At 39.4% G+C, this 19,613-nt stretch overlaps 1 protein-coding gene across 1 annotated transcript in view; it reads left to right on the top strand.

The window, feature by feature from the left end:
- LOC118633442 (collagen alpha-4(VI) chain-like) overlaps positions 1 to 19,613 on the top strand; it is a 116,776-nt gene that overhangs the window by 39,078 nt on the left and 58,085 nt on the right. Inside the window, exons 9-18 of the mRNA XM_036267355.1 lie at positions 273 to 351; positions 978 to 1,123; positions 1,232 to 1,324; positions 2,964 to 3,017; positions 8,334 to 8,405; positions 9,483 to 9,509; positions 11,199 to 11,243; positions 13,435 to 13,488; positions 16,889 to 16,951; positions 17,299 to 17,364. Coding sequence (XP_036123248.1) covers positions 273 to 351; positions 978 to 1,123; positions 1,232 to 1,324; positions 2,964 to 3,017; positions 8,334 to 8,405; positions 9,483 to 9,509; positions 11,199 to 11,243; positions 13,435 to 13,488; positions 16,889 to 16,951; positions 17,299 to 17,364 — 699 coding nt within the window. The remainder of the gene's footprint in view (positions 1 to 272; positions 352 to 977; positions 1,124 to 1,231; positions 1,325 to 2,963; positions 3,018 to 8,333; positions 8,406 to 9,482; positions 9,510 to 11,198; positions 11,244 to 13,434; positions 13,489 to 16,888; positions 16,952 to 17,298; positions 17,365 to 19,613) is intronic.

Raw genomic sequence — 19,613 nt, 5'->3', positions numbered from 1 at the left:
AGGTGTTTTTAAGTGAACATGTTAAGCTGATTTAAATTTTTTTTTTGAGGGGCAGCTGGGGGAGAAGTTGAAGTAAAAATGTCTGTGTAATCAAATGAATAATAAATGGGTAAAAGAGAACAAGATGAAAGATGGTTACAATTAGAAAAGCTAAACTTATCCTTGCATTTTAAAGAAATGTGCAATTTATACCATCCATCTTCTCCATTCCTTCCCCCTCTCCATTTCTCTCCCCTCTCCCTCCCCATCCCCTCCCCCCCCCACCAAAATAGGTCCTTTTAGTGTTTACAGATGGACTGGATGATGATTTGGAGAGACTGAAGAAAACATCTGAGCTTCTCCGAGGCAAAGGTAAGTGCGCAAAGTTGCCCTGCATGGGGCCTCATTTCTCTTGCAGGGGATGAGATATTCTTTGAGATTTCCATATGGCACTGGACTTTCTTTCTTTCTTTCTTTTTTTTTTATCCTCACCCGAGGACATTTTTCCATTTTTTGTTCAGGTAGAGTGGGAGGGAGAGAGAGGAACAAAGAAAGAGAGAGAAACATCGATGTGAAAGGGACAGATCGAGTGGCTGCCACCCGCACGACTGACCAGAGCCGGGGACAAACTGCAACTGAGGTACACGCCCTTAGCGGGAACCCAATCCAGGTCTCTCAGGACCGCAGGCCGACGCTTTAACCACTGAGCCAAACTGGCCAGGGCGGCACTGGACTTTCTTAAGCCTCCTATATGTTAGGTGATAGGAGCTCAGTGCCCACCAGGCTGATACGCAGTCTCCCTCTTTGTATGAATCAGGGGGCTGTTCAGAGATGAGAGACCCTGTGTCCCCACATCCCTGACATTGACCAAGGGCCACGAGCTAGTTTTGATTTTAACAAAAATGGGAAGGGTGGGATGATGGATTAATATCTGGTGCCAAGACAAAGACCATTCAGTAGATATACAAGTAAATTGCCCACCTGCTGGTATCTTGAAGGATTCTCTGGACTCCTCATTATTGGTCTGGAAGATGTACACAAACTGGAAGAGCTTCAGGAGCTAGAATTTGGCAGAGGATTTACATATAATCAGCCTCTGAGCATCACACTGCCATCCCTTCCAAACATCTTACAGAAGCAACTTGTAAGTATTTTTAAAAATGCCACCCACAGGGTCTCTTTGGTATGTGATGTGATGTAGGTGCACAGATGGAAAAGAAAAATTATATGTGATATGGGTTCTGTCTTTTAGGACACAATGGCAGAAAGAAGATGCTGTAATACATATGCAAAGTGTTTTGGAGAAGAAGGGCAGAGAGGTGACCATGGGAGCCCTGGGAGGAAGGTGAGAACTTGTTGGGTGTGGGCGGGGGAGGGAGTGAGATAACATTTCAGGTAGATGACTGTCGATGACTACATACTAGGCTCTATGTTATGTCTTTATCACAGTTTTTCTAATTGTACTTGCTTAATAAACCTTGGAGGTAAATGTTATTTAATGGGTTTGAAATGGAGGCTCATAGAGGGAACATCACTTTCTCAAAGTTGTACAGTAATAAAGAGGCAATTTCAAATTTAAGCCTCTGTCTACCTGACTCACTTTCTTTCCACTCTATTATGCTGCCTACTTATATTTATTTGACAAATACTTTCATAGATTCTCTCACTGCACAGATGTGTTTACTTGTCTCCCAAAGTTTCACTTGTCCATCTTTTGGTTTCTTTACAGTAGTCAGCACCCCTTTCCTTCCTATCAAACCTCCTGTTCTATAGCATTGAACTCTGAGGAAGGACACAATCACCGGTTTACTAGTGGTTCATTTGCATTTCTCTGTTAACTATGAGTTAAGTGATAGGAAAATTACTACTTAACACTTTTAAGGGAGAATATCTCATTAGAAATGGTCCTCAGACATCCAGGGACTACAGCTTCATGATGGTGGAACCACAAATCCACATGTAAGGTTGAATCAAACCCCTTGGCTTTGCCCATCTTTTTACGTATTCTCTTTGTAAGGTTTTCCATGAGGTTGTTGGAATTAGCTCTTATTGGCCTTAGGGATCCATCTTAGTTTAGAATAGTATAAAGTATATAATTATTTTTTTGAAAAATAAATTGTAGTTATATGCCTTAGCACTAGATTATTTCCTCCTTCACATTGTTCTTAAACATCAGACTGGAGAATCAGAAGATCAAGCTTGAGAACCTCTTGACATTTTATTTTTATTTTTATTCAACTTAAGGACTGGGCCTTAAAGATGAAAAACAAACAAACAAAACAAAACAAACAACAACAACAAAAAAAGATGAGAGTGATTTGAATTTTTGACGTCTTGGCTCCTTCTGTTAGTTAAAATCCAGTCTCTGATTGCATTGACTTTCATATCTTTGTTGATCACAAACAGATTATGGCCCTCATGTGTTATTACTAGTTTTTAGACTAAATAAACACATCTGGCTATAAAATGGCAAGGCAAACTCTCTTGAGAAGAAATGGTTTGTGTTTTTAGGTATCTAAGAAGAAACTAAAAGAGAGAGAGAGAGGGAGAGAGAGAGAGACTAAATAGCTGAGTCATACAGAAATAAGTAATATGGTTGGTAACATTTTTGCTTACTGATGTTTTGTAAACAAGGTCAAAGCCTTCTTTAAGAATAACAGTTTTCCTTAAACATTTAACTATAAAGTAGTTTTGGTTTGGATTTTCACAATAGAATGGCTTAAAGATGTATTTTAGAAAAATAAAAATAGTTTGATGTACCAATTATTAAGACAAACAGTATTCAAATTTTCACTGTGAGGTAGACCAGGAATACTTGTTTCTATGTGTCTCTGTGCATTGTGCTCAACATTTTGTAGATTCTTAATAAAATGCAAATTCAATGAGACAAGGTTATTTATTAGTAACAATTTTTATTTCACATAGATTTGAGAAATGAAGAATTTAGAGTCCAAGTTATTTATTTTTATTTCTTTTCTTCTCAGGGAGAGCAAGGGTCTGACGGATTACCTGGTCATCCTGGTGAAGAAGGTGGACATGTAAGTACTAAATTTTATTTTGTTTTCTTTGACAGAATATGGTAAAATGTGTCAAATATTAGCAATACTTAGTTGCACTTAAGTCATGAAAGTTTTTCTCTTCTATGCCATTTAAAAATGGGTTTAAAAAAATAAAATGAGTTTAAAATATCTATGTAACAATAACAATTTATTATAACATGTCAGTTGCATACATTGTGTAAAGATATATAGTCTCTAGAAGGCATTTAATGAGGAAGTATGATTATTTTGTTTTTTTATTGAGTGATTTTGTGATAACTGAAGATGTAGCCTGTGTCTCATGTACATGTGTATATTAGTAGTTGTTAATCGTGAGCTAAATTGTAGGTAATTTGTTACTGTTAATGACATGGCCATGTTTGTAAGTGGTTTAACTAAATAAATTGAAGAGAATCGAGGCTGGTCTTAAAAATTGATTACTCAGACGCCCTCCTGCGTGGCTAAAAAGGTGATGGAGTTATAGTTACCTACTGATGGTTTGCATAGAACCCTGGATACATCCCTGGGCAAGGGAAAGTTATCTATCATGTGATTGGCTGTGGAGAAAAAATGTATCTCATAGAGAGAATTGCTAAACAAGAGACTGCAATGTGGTAGGGATCATCTTCATTGCAGCATATTAATACCAAAAATGTTAAAAAAATCCCATTGTTTTTAGTTCATTTTAAATTGTGGAAAATCACTTTGCCACAGGTATCTATTTTAAAGTTGATTTGTATGTACCACTTGTTCTCAGACTTTTTGGTTTCAGGATATACCTTTACACACTCCAAGATTAATGAGGGCCTCAAAGAGCTTTTGTTGATGTGGTTTCTATCCATTGTTATTTACCACATTAGAAATTAAAACTGAATTTTAAGTGATCTAGTTTATTTCAAAATAACAAAAATAAAACCCTTAACATAAATGACATATTCCTTTATGAAAAATAATGATATTTTCCAAAACAAAATATATTAATGAGGAGAGTGGCATTTTAAAAACATGTTTTCAAATATCTTTAAGGTCAAGTTTATTCAGCTGGATTCATATATCTGCCTCTGTATTCAGTCTGTTGCTGTATCACTTGCTATGTGGCCTCTGGTTTTCTAGGTACATTGTATTCACTTCTGTCTACGTTGTTTAAGATAAACTACTTGTGAGTCTGTTTATGAAGTCTGTCATTGCAAATTTTATTTCCAGCTTCAAAACTCATTGCCTCATTTTTCTTGTAAGAATATTTTTATGGTCTCCACAATGTAATCACAAATTCTAGTGCTTATAAAAGTGATTTTTTAAAGTCTTGTTTGTATGACATCTAACATTTGAAATTGTGAGGTCTCACCCTCAAATATAGTAAATAAATAATCTGTTTGATTTCTTTACCTTTTTTTTTTTAAAATCCTCACCCGAGAATATTTTTTTATTTATTTTCAGACAGAGTGGGAGGGAAGGAGGGAGAGGGAGAGAGAGAGGGAGGCAGAGGGGGAGGGGGAAAGGGAGGGGGAGAAGGGGAGGGGGGAGAGGGGAGGAGAGAGAGAGAGAGAGAGAGAGAGAGAGAGAGAGAGAGAGAGAAATTTCGATGTGTGAGAGAGACACATCGACTGGTTGCCTCCCGCATGACTCCGACCAGGGCCGGGGACCTAACTGCAACCAACATATGTGCCCTTGATCAGAATCAAACCTGTGACTCTTTGGTCTGTGGGCCAACACTCTAACTGCTGAGCCAAACTGGCCAGGACTTTCTTTCCTTGTTTAACTGATCTGATAGTTGACTTCCCTAAGCATCCCAAAAATATCTCAAATAAACACTGACTGTGTGTCAATATTATGTTGTTCAAAGTTAAGAGAGCAGTCAAGCCTGGCCGGTGAGACTCACTGGTTGAGCATCGACCCATGCACCAAGAGGTTGCTGGTTCAAATCCTGATCAGGGCCCATGCCCAGGTTGTGGGCCCAATCCCCAGTCAGGGGCATGCAGGAGGCAGCCAATCAGTGTTCTCTTTTATTAATGTTTCTCTCTCTCTCTCCCTCTCACTCTAAAATCAATAAAGAAAAATTTTTTTTTTTTAATACTTAAAAAGAAAAGAGAGAGAGCAGTCAAGTAGAAAAAGTACTGGAAATATGAGAAACTTTGTGAGGACTCATATTTTAAAATGCTCTTTTGGCCCTGGCCGGTTTGGCTCAGCGGTTAGAGCGTCCGCCTGCGGTCCAGAGAGACCTGGGTTCGGTTCCCGCTAAGGGCATGTACCTCGGTTGCAGTTTGTCCCTGGCCCTGGTTGGTCGTGTGGGTGGCGACCACTCGATGTGTCCCTTTCACATCGATGTTTCCCTCTCTCTCTCTTCCTCTCTCTCCCTCCCACTCTGTCTGTACAAAAAATGGAAAAATGTCCTTGGATGAGGATTAAAAAATAATAATAAAAAAAAATAAAATAAAATGCTCTTTTGTTCTGTGGACTAATTTGGGGAAAACACATACCCACTGATGTATGTATAGCAACTGAAACTAGAAATTGGGAGTAGAAGTCCTAAAAGTAGGATTTTACAAATTTCTTTTTAAATTTTTTAAAAACTATTTTTTTTTTGATATTTTAGAGAGAGAGGAAAGGAGAGAGAGATAGAAACATTGATGTGAGAGAGAAACATCGATGGGCTGCCTCCTGCATGCCTCCTACTGGGGATGGAACCCACAACCTGGACATGTGCCCTGACCGGGAATCAAACTGGGACCTCTCATTTCATGGGATGACACACAATCCACTGAGCTACACCAGCCAGGCCAAATTTCCTTTTAATTAAAAAAATTTTAATTGTAGAATACACATACAATAAAATGTACTGTCTTACCATTTTTAAGTGTACAGTTCAGTGGTATGAAGCACATTCACATTGTACAACCATCACCACCATCCATCTCCAGAACACCTTTCTATCTTGCAAAACTGAAACCATTCCCATTAAACACTAACTCTCCACCCCTGTCCCAGCCCCTGGCAACCAGCATTCAGTCTGTACGATTTGACTACTCTAGGTGCCTCATTAAGGAGAATCAAGCAGAATGTGTCTTTTGGGTCATTCCACTTAGCACAATGTCCTCGGGGTCTATCCATGTTCCAGCATGTCAGCATCTCCTTCCCTTTTAAGGCCGAATAACTCCATTGTATTCTATGCCACCTGTGTTTATCCATTCACCTGTCAGTGGACACTTAGGTGCTTCTACCTTTTGGCTGTTGTGAATATGACTGTGCCAATATCTCTTTGATACCCAGCTTCCAATTCTTTGGGGGTATACATCCAGAAGTGAATTGTTGACTCATATGGTAATTCCAGTTCAACTTTTTTTTTTTTTTTGAGGAACTACCATACTGTTTTCAATAGCAACTATATTCTTTCACATTCTCACTAAAAGTGCATAAGGGTTCCAATTTCTTCACATTCTCGCCAACACTTTTTTTTTTTTCTTAAGTGAAAGCCATTCTAAGGGTGGGTTTACTTTGAATGTTTTGTTAAAAATAAAACTGGAAGAATATTTCCTTGGTGTTTCTGCTTTATCATATAGCAACTGTTTTCGAAGAAAAGCAATCAATTATTCATGATTCATAACATTGCAGAGTGCAATATGGTAACAGTAAATATGTTACAATTAAACTTTCCAGGTGAAGCTTAGGTACCATGCACTGAGTTTAAAAATGCATGTAGACTAGGAAGAAGGGGAGAAGCAGACATTTAGTTGACATCTGCTGTGTGTTAGGGCCTACATTAGGCATTTTGTATACATTGTGACATTTAATCTTCATCACAACCCTACTGATACGTGTTAATACTTTAATGTTATAGATGTGGAAGTAGAAACTCAGAGGAAGTAAGTGATTTATAAGGTCAGACAGAGAGGGTGGGAGATGTGCTCAGACCCTCATCTGTCTGATGGCAGAACCTGTGCTGTGCTCATTATCTCTTGCTGTCGATTAAGTATAAAACCCCCAATTTGTCCAAGCTTTATGATGTGTGAACTACTTTCTTTTGTTATTTTTATTTATTTATTTGCTTTTGGTTAATCCTCACTTGAGGATATTTTTTCGTTGATTTTTAGATAGAGTGGAAAGGGTGGGAGAGAGAGGAACATAGATGTGAGAGGCGCACATCGATTGGTTGCCTCCTGCACGTGCCTCAACTGGGGCTGGGGATTGAACCTGCAACCCAGGTAAGTGCCCTGACTGGAAATTGAACCTGCAACCCTTTTGTATGCAGGCCAGCACTCTATTCACTGAGCCACACCATCCAGAGCTAGGAAGTACTTTCAATACAGTATCTCATGGAATCAATACAATAATCTTTGAGTGGTTAGCATCGGTATTATCCAGATCCACATTTTACAAATGGAGAAAATTATAATTCATAGAGTCATGTACTTGCCCAAGCTTATATAACAAGTCAGAAACAAAACTAGGGTTCAAACCCAGTTCCTTTCATTCTAGATCAGAGTCTTCTCACTGTACCATGTTACTTTTTACTGTCTAGGGAAGCTTATTAAGGGAAAATGTCCAACCCTATTAAGTGGAAGTTAGATGTTACATTTGTAGACCCCATTTTGATGAAAGCTCGTGGGGTATACAGTACTTTCTAATTTATATTTGGTAAGTTTGGCAAAAGGCACGGTATCTACCATTCCCTTCCTATCTAATACCTAGATCCAAAGGTTATATTCACTAATATAATTTGGGAAGTAATTCTTCAAATCCTGGTTGGATGTCTACTGTGTGTGAGACACTGTGCTTAGGGCTGGAAATGCAGAGATAAACGAACAAGACATTGTCCCTGTCGCCAAGAAGCTCACAACACGTCAGGAAACAATATAACACAAAAACAATAATAACACATGATGTAACAGAAAAGACTTCTCAGAAGAGGAGGTCACAAATTATCTATACCTTAGGAATGGGCAGGATTTCACCTAGAAGAGAAAGAGTTAAACAGCGGCTTACTCTTTGTGGGCTGACAAGTAAACCATCTAGTTTTAGCTGCCTGAAGGAGATGTTCAGATACACCTCTGTTTTGTTTGAATGCTGAAGGTTTGCCCATGTGGCTTGACTGAACTGATAAAATATACAGATGATTTGGATTCATATGATTTGGGGTTATCAATATGGGTAGTTGATGGACGAACATTCTGATTGCCTTGCAGGTGATCCAATCAGATCTCTGAGGATGTAGAAATAATTGCAAGGACTGTGTCATATTTTAGTCGTTCTTATGGTCATTATTGCTGATTTGTATTAGTTGGGTGCTTGACTGTCTCTATGTGTATCTTTATTTCATAGGGAGAAAGAGGCCCCCAAGGTTCTCCTGGACCCCGAGGTGAGGAAGGATGCCCGGGTATGAGAGGACCTAAGGTGAGTATGACCTCAAACTGTGGAATTCCTCCCCTATCCCTGTTTCAGCACTTGGGCTCGAGGAACACGTGGATTCTTCAACATAGGTGTGGTATCTGATCTTGACTTCTCTGGAGATGGAGGGTTTCCCAGAAGTTGAGCCTGAGAAAAGGAATCAGTGCAAATAATTGACTCGGAGGCAATCTCAGTAAACATTAGTAGGGAGCAGAGACGTTAGGGAGGGAAGGTGGCCTGAAAAGGGCGTATTATCAATTAGATCACCACTAAGGGGAGACAGAGCTTACTCCTGCTGAGGAATTCTGGCAGCCAGTGTTGAACATGCCTCTCAATGTTATCCCACGCAAGGGGTTGGGGGGCTGGGGTATTCATACACCAAACCCTATCAGGCATTAGTTGAGGGCTGCGCCTAGGAGGCAACAGTTCCTCAGCACGTCTAGCTTGTTCTGCATGTGTACGGGCTCTGGTACCAGAAAAAACTGTCAGGAAAGGGGTCACAGTCCTGGCAGTTGGAAGGTGGGCTTGAGAACACCGAAATTCTCAATGCAAAAGGGATACTAGGTGGAGCACCTTTTTGAGTGATTACATTCATGTTTCTTAACCTTCCAGGTTGAGGGAATCTTTTTTAATAAGGCCAGAAAAAAATATTCTGCAACCTCAGTCCCATAGAGAATTTTTCTGACCACAATGACTATATTCTGCGTATTTTAACACGTTCCCTTTTCAATTAATTTGTCCTGTTGTTCCTAGAGGCCATTTTTGTTAACCAGTGTATTGTCATTTTTGTTTGAAAAACAATTGTTATACTCATAAGAAGCAGGTCACTGCTGTTTCCTGCTCACCCGTACTATGGGAAGAGTTACAAGGTGCAGTTTCCTTCCAAGTCCCAAGCACAGGGAAGTAAGTGGTGGTAATCAGAGTGCTGTGATGTCCACTATAGTCGCTGGAGAAGAAATCTTCGTTTTGATCTAATAATTAATTGCTTTTTCTTGAAACCGGGGAACATATGGTTTCCTAAATAAAACAGTGTTTTAAAATGTAATTTCAAGCTCAGTTCTTTTTATTTCTTCCTAACTTTAGGGAGCACGAGGATTTTCAGGAAAGAAGGTAGGTGATTTTCTGTACTCTTCTTAAGCTGGAGTGCAGTTTCTTTGGGAAACAGAGGACTGAGTCCAGTTGCTTTTCCTTTGCTTGAGTGGGGCCGGGTTTAAAACGTTTAGGCGAGGGGATGTGTCAGGTGGTGATCAGAGTCAAGCAGCCATGCAGATGAATGGCTATTTGTAAGACACATATTTCAGTTTTGAGATAGGGAGATAGATATATATAATATATATATATTATTTCAAGCGTTGCTAGCTCGATAATAATTGAGCCACCGTATTTATCACATGATGGTCTGGAAGAGCTGGTCTTGAATTCAGGGTGTGCTTAGGAGGGATGACTAGTCAAGGTGGGTGTCAAATGGGAGAGGTAACGAGCTGACACATAAGGGAATGACTCTGCATTCAGATTCAGAAGCAAAGTATCCATTTTCTCATTCATTTATTACAAATACATTTATTAGGTACCAACTCTGTCAAGGGAGTGGTTGCAAAGGGATGAACGAGAGAGAGATGAGGGCCGATAAAGCTTATTTACTCACATGTCTTGGTACCACTGATTCATACCCTATGGACTGTAGCAAATATATCATGTAATTTTAGTCTGGGAGTTTGACGTGCGTGTTTTCATTCACTAACTAGACTGTTCTTTGGTTTAAAAAAATTGCCTGAAACCAGATTTTCTCATGGGGACAGTATGAGCAAATCAATTATTTTACACGTGTAAAATGCATTGTATTCTTCTTATGAAACCAATATTTTTTTCACGAGTTTTTTTTTTTTTTCAATCTTTACTCGAGGACACTTTTCCATTTATCTTCAGAGAGGGAAGGAGGGAGGGAGGGAGAGAAGAAAGAGAAACATCGATGTGAGAGAGACACATCAACTGATTGCCTCCTGCACGACCCCAACCAGGGCCAGGGATGAACCGCAACCAAGGTAATCAAACCCGCGACTCTTTGGTCTGTGGGCCGATGCTCCAGCTGCTGAGCCAAACTGGCCAGGGCATTCACACGATATTTTAAAATAAATATGTTAACTGTCATTTTGAGCTAGTAGGCAAAACAAAAGGCCCATAATTTGAAAGTGATTGCATATTTGACCAGCTGTCACTATGCAACTGCCAGTTTTTACTCTTATCTATTTAGTCTCAGGTTTTCAATTTTTTTCTTAGAAGGCGATTTTTATCGTAAGTCTCCCAAAATGCACACATAAAGATACACTCCCGTTTAGTTCCTCCTTAATGTAAGATCATCCAAGTTTCCATTATGCAGATTAATTCAGGCATATTTGCTGGTCTTTTTTAAATTAAAGAAAAGGTCAATGACAAAAGAACCATCTTTAACATGCAGACAACCAGTAGGAAATATTTCATTGTTTTCGGAGAGAGTTACTGTGTCCAGTGCAAAAGTTTAAATGGAAGTCCTTCTATTCGTTCAAAATTTGAATGTCTTTTTTTTCTGTCTTTTTCTTTGGCCCATGAAACTGCCAGGAAAAACAGTATAGAACACTAATGACTAGTTCAGAAAGAAAATAATCATTGCTTTATAATAGTTACATGCAGTGTGTAAACATTATTTTAGAAAATCTAGATTCTTCTAACTGAAAAAAAAATTAATATGGAAATTTCCATTAAAGTAGTAACCACGTACACCTGGTCCTCTTGTCTCTGACCTTCTCATTCTATGCTCCACAGGGCGACCCTGGTGAGGAAGGTGTTGATGGCTTGGATGGAGAACAGGTACCGACATTTTCTCCTACTGTGTCCCCACCTCTACTAGTTTGGCATTTATACTCTCTATTTAATCATTTCACAATTAGTCTAGACTTTTTTAATGTGCATGCTCAACAATGTCTAAAGCTAATTTATGTATTTGACCTTGTCTTCACAATAGAAGGATACTAGAAACTTAGCTCTAACCAGCTGCCTCTTGTATTACGTACTATTGTCCAGTATTTTATTTCCATCTTTTGTTAAATTCTACCAATTAGACACTTTAATTATTGTGTTTTTTAGTCAATGTCTATCTAGCTTTACCCTCATATTTAGTACTATTACTGATGCCCTTTGCATGTTTCTTTTGTCTGCGGTAGGACTTTTAGAATTTCCTTTAATGAACAAAGTCCATAAACGCCTTTGGTTTTTGGTTTTCTGAAAATCTCTTTATTGTACCCTTTTTTCTAGAAAGATAGTTTTTTGGGTAAACATATATATATATTTTTTTTATCCTCACCCGAGGACATTTTTCCATTTTTTGCTCAGGTAGAGTGGGAGGGAGAGAGAGGAACAGAGAGAGAGAGAGAGAAACATCGATGTGAAAGGAACACATCGAGTGGCTACCACCCGCACAACCGACCAGGGCTGGGGACAAACTGCAACCGAGGTACATGCCCTTAGCGGGAACCGAACCCGGGTCTCTCAGGACCGCAGGCCGACACTCCAACCGCTGAGCCAAACCGACCAGGGCTAAACATATTTTTTTTTCTAGCAGTCTAAAATGCAATTTCATACTTTTCTGGCTTCTATTATCTTTATCTTTCATTATTGCTGTCAAGAAGTTATTCATCAAACTAGTTGCTGTTCCTTGGTCAGCAATCTAAAAGAAATAGATCACGTTGCTTTAAAATTTTCCCTTTGTTTCTAGTTTTCTGCAGTTTCAATATGGTATGTCCAGATGTAGATTTCTTTTTAGCTGCTTGGTGCTTTTTAGGCTTTGAATCTGAGCATTTGTGCCTTGTATGAGTTTTAGAAAATCCTTAGTAAAATATCATTTTGAAATTTTTATCTTTTAACTTTCTCTATTATCTCTTTATGGAAGTCTAATTTAAAAATTGTGAGCCTTCTCATTCTGCACTCAATGCCTCTTGACCCTCTTCATATTTCCTATGTCTTTGTTCTTCTGTGCTGCATTCTGAATAATTTCTTCAGTTTCTAATTACTAATCCTTACGTCACTTTGTTTAATACACATATTCACTTATCAATTACATTTTAAATTTAAACAGTTCTATTTGATTGTTTCTCAAATCGTTTGGCCTTTTTTCTTTTTTATAAGTTGTTTATATATTTTTTAAACCAATTATTTTCTTATTTAAATTTTTAAAATATACTTATTTTATGTTCTATATATGATAATTCTAATATCTATAGTCATTGCAAGTCTGATTTTATTGTCTATTGTTTCTGCTGGTTCCCTCCATCCTGGTGTCTCCCTCATGTGTGTTGTGACTTTTGATTTAAACTCATTAAAAAAAATTTATCTGTGCCCTGGCCAGTTTGGCTCAGCGGTTGGAGCATCGGCCCGTGGAACAGAGGGTGTTAGGTTCGGTTCCTGCTAAGGGCTTGTACCTCAGTTGCAGTTTGTCCCCGGCCCTGGTTGGGGTCGTGTGCCTGGCAGCCGGTCAATGTGTCTCTCTCACATCGATGTTTCTCTCTCTCTCTCTTCCCCCTCTCTCCCTCCTGCTCTAAAAAAAAAGGAAAGAAGAATTTATCTGTGAGTAGTCATTAAGGCTTGAGCTGAAGTTTGTTTGCTTCTGCCACGTGCTTGGGGGCACCACCTCCTAAGACCACTTTAAAATAAATGTGGTTTTCACACCACACTCACACTGAGTGATCAGAAGTCCTAGGACAGCCAATGGCTATGACTTCTGTCGATTCCTCCTCTCTCTTTATTCTGAACTCTAAAGATTTCTCTCTCTTTTTAAAAAAAACCCAGCTCATTAATGCATGTGAAATATTTTAAAATTTGTTATCTGGAATTCTAGATTGTTTTTCAAAGGGTCAGGATGGTCCAGGGCATGCAGTCTGTCACATACTCGGAAATAGAATGGTAAATAATAAACTTTCTACTGTCGACTAGAATGTGAAAAGATTTCTGGGGTGACTAATATAACAAAGGTTCTTTGCATATGTATTTTTTTTTTTTTTTTTAGGGTAATCATGGAATCCCAGGACCATCTGGAGAAAAAGGAAATAGGGGAAATCAGGTAAAGTAGGAGGCTATTTTTGTCTCATATTTCTACTGGTTAAACTGACCTTGACAGTTTATTTTTAAGTTTTGGGAAAGAATCCCAGATTCTTAACTTCCAGATTGGGAGTTGAGGGGCAATAAATATTAGGTGACTATTTGGAACCTATAACTTCAGTCCTGGCTCTGCTGAGAGTGAAATGAGTAACGTCAGCCAAATTACTTAGTGTTTTTGTGCTTCAGAATCGTAATTGTCATTTCCTATCTCACTAGCTTTTCTGTCTCCCTGTTGCCAATGATTTAGTCTTATATCCAAGGCCTTTCAACAACACTCTCGCAGATCTCGGTAAAGAAATGTCCTTCCTGGGATCAGGAAGTACAAATCGACAGTTATAACATAGTCACAGAGATTAAAGTACAGTATAGGGAATACAGTCAATGATATTATAATATCTATATCTAGTGTCAGATGGACACTAGACTTGTGTGATCACTTTGTAAGTTATGTAAATGTCTAATCACTATGTTGTACACCTGAAACCGGTATCATATTGTATGTCTATTATAAAGGAAAAATAAGAAGAAGAGCGGAATCCTTCCCAGTCAGATTACACCACTCACTGTCCCCTGAAGATTCCATATGCACACCTCTGTGTCTTGGCCCGTGCTAGGCACCCCATTCTGGAATGCCTTTCCCTGCCTTCATCTTCAGTGCTTATTTGATGATCACTTTTTCTTCCGTTTCTAGCTCCTGCCTTTCCTCCTCACGATGCCCTCTTTGACCATGTTAGTCAGTAGAGATCTCCCCCTTCTCTATATTCTTGGTAACGTCTATAGTTTGTACTATCTTCTTAACAGTGACTGTACACTGCCTCGTGCTGATACTTATATTTCTATGTAAGGAAGGTGCATGTACTAAACGCTTCCTTCCTGTGCCCGTGGCAGCCATTACTAATTAATTATAGAACACAGCCTGAAGGATCCATCCCAACACAGTACTGTAATCAGCTTTGGTTGCTTGATCGAACTAGATACAGGGGATGAAATTTATGTACTTATTTATTTTGTACCCCCACATGGAATTAGAGTACTGCTTTACCATAAGGAATGGATTGATTTCCTGATAAGTGAAACAGGAACTCACAAGAAATGGGTCCTTGTTGAGGCTGAATTTCCAAACCGCAGTTTGTCAATCAGATTTCGGAGAAGGTGAAGGACACCATAATTCCCCCAAGACTGAAATGCCTAGTTTCCATTGAATTTAGTGAAATTCAATAAACTCCTCTCAAGTGCTTCCTGCCTGTAGGGCATTTTGCTAGACACAAATTAGAGTTCAAAGATGAATAAGTCATGGTTATGACCAACAAAGAGCTTATTAACTGGCACAGGAGATAAGATTTGTATAGGAGGAACTATAATACAAGATAGGATAAGATAAAGGCTGTAAGAATGGTGCAAATAAAGAATGAATGGGAGCACAATGACTCGGAGAGGGATTTAAAATAGGGCGGTGTTTCTTCATCTGATAAGTCACTAAGATTTATTGAGCATCTATTGTAATTTAGGCATGACTGTAGAATAGGAAGCAACATAGGCATGGATTCTGTAGCAGAACTGCCCTCTGTGGGGGCGAGACAGCTGTTAATAAAATAGTCATGGAAATAGATGTAAGATTACTGGTGAGATAAGTGCATGAAGAAGAGATAAATGACAAGGGGATCTGATCCAGCCTGTGTAGTGAGGAAGTCTTCATCAAGGGAGTAAAGATGAAAGGAAATTTAAAGGATGGTTAATAACCAGATGATGAGGGAGGAAAGAAGGGGGCAAGAGACCAACCTTCCATACTAAGGTCTGTGGCATTTGAGAAGGGTGCTGAAGAGTGGAGAGGACTCTGATTCCGGAGCACACAGGAAATCGAGACACTTTTTACCCTGACCTTTGTGAGAGAGACACAGTCTATTTTGGGTGAAGAAAAAGGAAAGGCTTAGAGTTAGAAGAACTCAGAGTGGGCTTAGACAAACAAGGATTCCCATTCAACAGGAGTGGAAGGTCAGATAAAAAGTATAAAGAGCGGGAGAAAAGTCTGGAGTCATTTAATGTCATGTTTAGTTTAGTTTCTTTTTATTGCATAATCAGGTGCCATTAAAAGTTTCTAGGCAAAGAAGACATGTTCAAGCTACAGGTTTGGAAGATTTCTCTGGAAGCCAGGGTCTGGGTCAGAAAAAGGAGGGACTAGAAGTTGGACAAATCATAATAGGAACCACAAGCTAGGGTCTGTACTCAGCATTTTAAATTATAATTTCATTTAATACCTGTAATAATTCTATAAGATAGATATATCTGTTTCACAAATAAGAACATTTTCTTGGAGATGCCAAAGAAATTTTCCTAATTAGTAAATTAAGCAGCAGAATTGAAATTTAGAATTAACTAACTTCCTTTTACCATTATATCAGGCCAGGAAAGAGGTAAGGAGGCATCTCAAGAAAATATGAAGTCGCTTCTTTCGGAGCCTAGAGAACATTCCATTCCTTGTGAGTCTGAAAGCCAGATTTCCAAGAAGGGTCTCACTTCATTATTATATATATTTTTCTTTATTGATGTTAGAGAGAGAACAGGAGAGGGAGAAACAGATAGAAACATTGATGAGAAAACATTGATTGGCTGCCTCCTGCACGCCCCACTGGAGATTTGGCCCACAACCTGGGCATGTGTCCCGACTGGGAATTGAACTGGCAACCTCTTGTTGCATGGGACGATGCTCAACCACTGAGCCACACGGTCTGGGCACACTTCATTATTTTCAGTGTGTGGTGTATACCCTCCAGAACCAGGCACATAATAGCATCTAAGGAAGGTTCTGTGGTTCTGTGGGAACTATACATATATATGGTACCACTAAGGGCAGGTTTTAAGAAGAGCAATCATTTGCTTATCATGTCATAGTCTTGTGAGAGTTGCTTCAGCTCTGTGGTTCCCTGTCTATAGCAGTCAGGAGCTCTGGAAGAATTTTACATGTTTTTCATGAGCTCTTGCTCTGCTAATGCCGTTCATATTCACGATGGAGAAAGCCTTCTTGGTTTTCTTACATGAGTTTCTGTGTGGGAGCATCAGGGAGGAGTGGAAAGATTGAGGGATTTGGTAGTAAGAAGACCTGGGTTCCACTGCCCTGAGCCTCAGTTCATGAGTTGTGAAGGTTCCATGGGATAATGCACACAGAGGGTCAAGCATATCACAAATTTCCAATAAAAGTATGTTTTTTCCCGAGTCTCAGACTCACCTCTTTGGCAGTGGGTGCTTTAAAGTTCAAGTACTATATCGCTCTTTTAATTTGACTCTCATTTTCCCCCTCTGAATGCTTTTTCTTTAGGTTATAGATTATTTTAAAAATTGACACTCTTTTTTCTTTGTGATTTAAGGGCTTCACAGGGCCACCTGGACCACCTGGAGAGCACGGAGAGCCCGGGTTAAGGGGAGACCCTGTGAGTGGTGGTCGAGGGACTTCTGCTGCTTTAATTCAGGGGCTCATACGCTGTTTGCTTGAGCACAAAGACAAAGAGCAATTAATTATTCGTTAATAAGCCATCATTCAGCCTACCTTAGTTTGTAAAAAATAAGAGATTTGTGAGAAACCCATCTTATAGAACTTTTGGGTTCTTAAAGAGTTTGAAATTTTAATTGCATTGCATATTTGGGATTATTGAGTAGGGCTAGACAATTCAAAGGGTCTACTTTGGTGCCTTCTTTTGAAAAAAGATCATGCTTCCTATAATCCCCCCCACCCTGTCTTTCCTATTCATTTGAAGTAAGCAACCTTTTGTTTTCTCAGGGGGACCCCGGAATTGATAGTTACATCCAAGGACCTAAGGGAGAAAAAGGAAGGTATGGACATCAGGTAAGATGGTCTCTGTTTGCTTGGGAATACTGGTTGAATCAGCATAAAGACCCAGAGAGCAAACCTGTTGGGATTCCATTGTCCATGGAGACAGAAGCTCTGAATGTTAATCCCCACTTGCATCCTTGTCTCATAAGTGTTTGTTTTATTTTTTAAGAAGTCTTGTCTCTTACAACACTAGTAATACATATTACTTTACCTGTTTTGTCCTTGGTTTCTTCATCTCCAAAATGGAAGCATCAGACTCAGTGATCTCTACGATCTTTCCAGTTTTAAAATCCTCCAATTTTATAATGATGTCTTAATTTAAAAGATGCTCGGGGTCATTGCACTGCTGGCTTGCTTTCCGTCACGGCCGATGTTGATTAATGTGAATCAGGTACCAGCTGTTTTTAAAGGCAGGATCCCTGTTTTGTTCTGAAGACTAGCAGCAGCATGACAGCATTGTCACAGAAGGAAAAAGACTCGTTAACTCGACAGACGCTAACTTGTCAGAAGCCATTTTTAGATTTTTATGTCCTTGACGTAAAAATGCATGACTCTGAAAAATGACTAAAATAACCCACGTGTCTCAGTTCTCATAGCTCCTCATTCCCCATTTCCAGGAATGAGGTCTGCATACCAACATGTTTACAACTGTAGAGCAACCTGTTTGCTTTGACCTCCAATTTGCATCCTTTGACAAAACGTTAGGACATCAGTTCTCTTCCCTGGATTGTGGCAAGTTCACATCCATTTTATATATGTCCAGGTGCTGAATAAAATGCAGTTGGTAACAAGGTCGTTATTATGTAGCTATGTGAGAAAACGATCAAACTTGCTGCAAGATTTTCTCATTCTGTTGTTAGTTACAATTATTTTGGACAAGCTTCACTGAGAGGGTCCTCTTTGGTGAGTTGAGATTAGAGAGTCCTGTGAATATCCACTCGATAATAATAACCCATTCAGCTATGGGACTGAGCCCAGCAACCCTTAAATCATCTGGGCCTCAGTTTCACATCCGCAAGGTGTGCAGCTTAGAGAAACCATTTCCAAGCTTCCATCATTTAATGGTTATCATGGGAAGAAACGTTATGATCTGTGAATAAATTGAACTTTGGTTTCATGAGTTGCTCATGATTTTACAGCTGGGGAGGACTCATGCTCACAGCTTTCAGAGGCCTCCATCACTGACTTTAGCTAAGGGTTGGTTAACCTTGAACTTCAGATCCCTGAATCGTGCATGCAAACAATTGTAACCCTCTGAGGCAGGGCCATGTCATTTTGCATTTGTGTTCCCCATGGTTTCTAGTCCCATGATGAATTTAAGATGTGCTCTAAGAAATTCGAAGATAGCCCTCTAGGGGGCACTCTTTCATTAGTATTAGTTTTCAGTCCAGCTGAAGAGCGGATCAGATGTTGAAACTGGTATGAATGCCCTGATGAAGCATTCTTTCAAACCAAATCGAGAAACCTAGAATTGGGAAAGGAATAATAAAAAAAAACCAGTCATGCTTTAGCACTTCTGGGGAGAACGAAAACCAAGACAACCTTTTTGGAAGGCAATCAGGTGACAAACATCAGTTAGGACTGCTGATTTTTATGTTTTTAGTATATAAGTGACCGAAAACCTGACTGGCAGTGTTTAGCTAATAAACATGTTTGATAATCCAAAGATAGGTGATTCTAGGTTTGGCACACTACCCAGTAATGCCATCAAAGCCCAGTGTTGTCGTTAGGGACTCAGGGCCTTTCTTTCCACAGTGCCATTCTCAGTGTGGTCCTTGGCAGCCTGAGAATTTCACCTTCACCTTTACATAAAATGCCAGAAGAAAAGGGGCTTTCCTTTCCTCAGGGAACTCCCAGCAATATTCTCTTTATGGCTCATTTAGCTCATTAACCGGGTCCCGTGCTCTCCACCTGCCCTCGCCCCATTTTAAGAGGGTCAGAGAAAGCAAGTCTCTGACAAAGGAAACGAGGTTGCCATGATTGGCTTAGACCTGTCATAATTCATCCCTTGGAGCTGGGCATGTTATGGCCCTAAACAAAACTGAGATTTTATTAGCAAGGAAGAAAGGGGAGTAAGTGTTTGGTAGCCACCGTGTCTGCCAGACCTTAAGATATGTGTGTCCTTTTGTAACCAACCAAACAAAACAAAACAAAAAATGGAGGTTCGGCTGCCTGCCACAAAGAAAGACAAACTCCTGAAGCAGTTGCTGGTGCAAAAAGAAAGAGATTTTATTCAGGAGCCACAGGACCTGGGAGAATGA

Source organism: Molossus molossus, unplaced genomic scaffold (genome assembly GCF_014108415.1).
Source record: "Molossus molossus isolate mMolMol1 unplaced genomic scaffold, mMolMol1.p scaffold_m16_p_18, whole genome shotgun sequence".
NCBI classification, from domain to species: Eukaryota; Metazoa; Chordata; class Mammalia; order Chiroptera; family Molossidae; genus Molossus; species Molossus molossus.
This window is presented reverse-complemented; position numbering and strand designations above follow the sequence as displayed.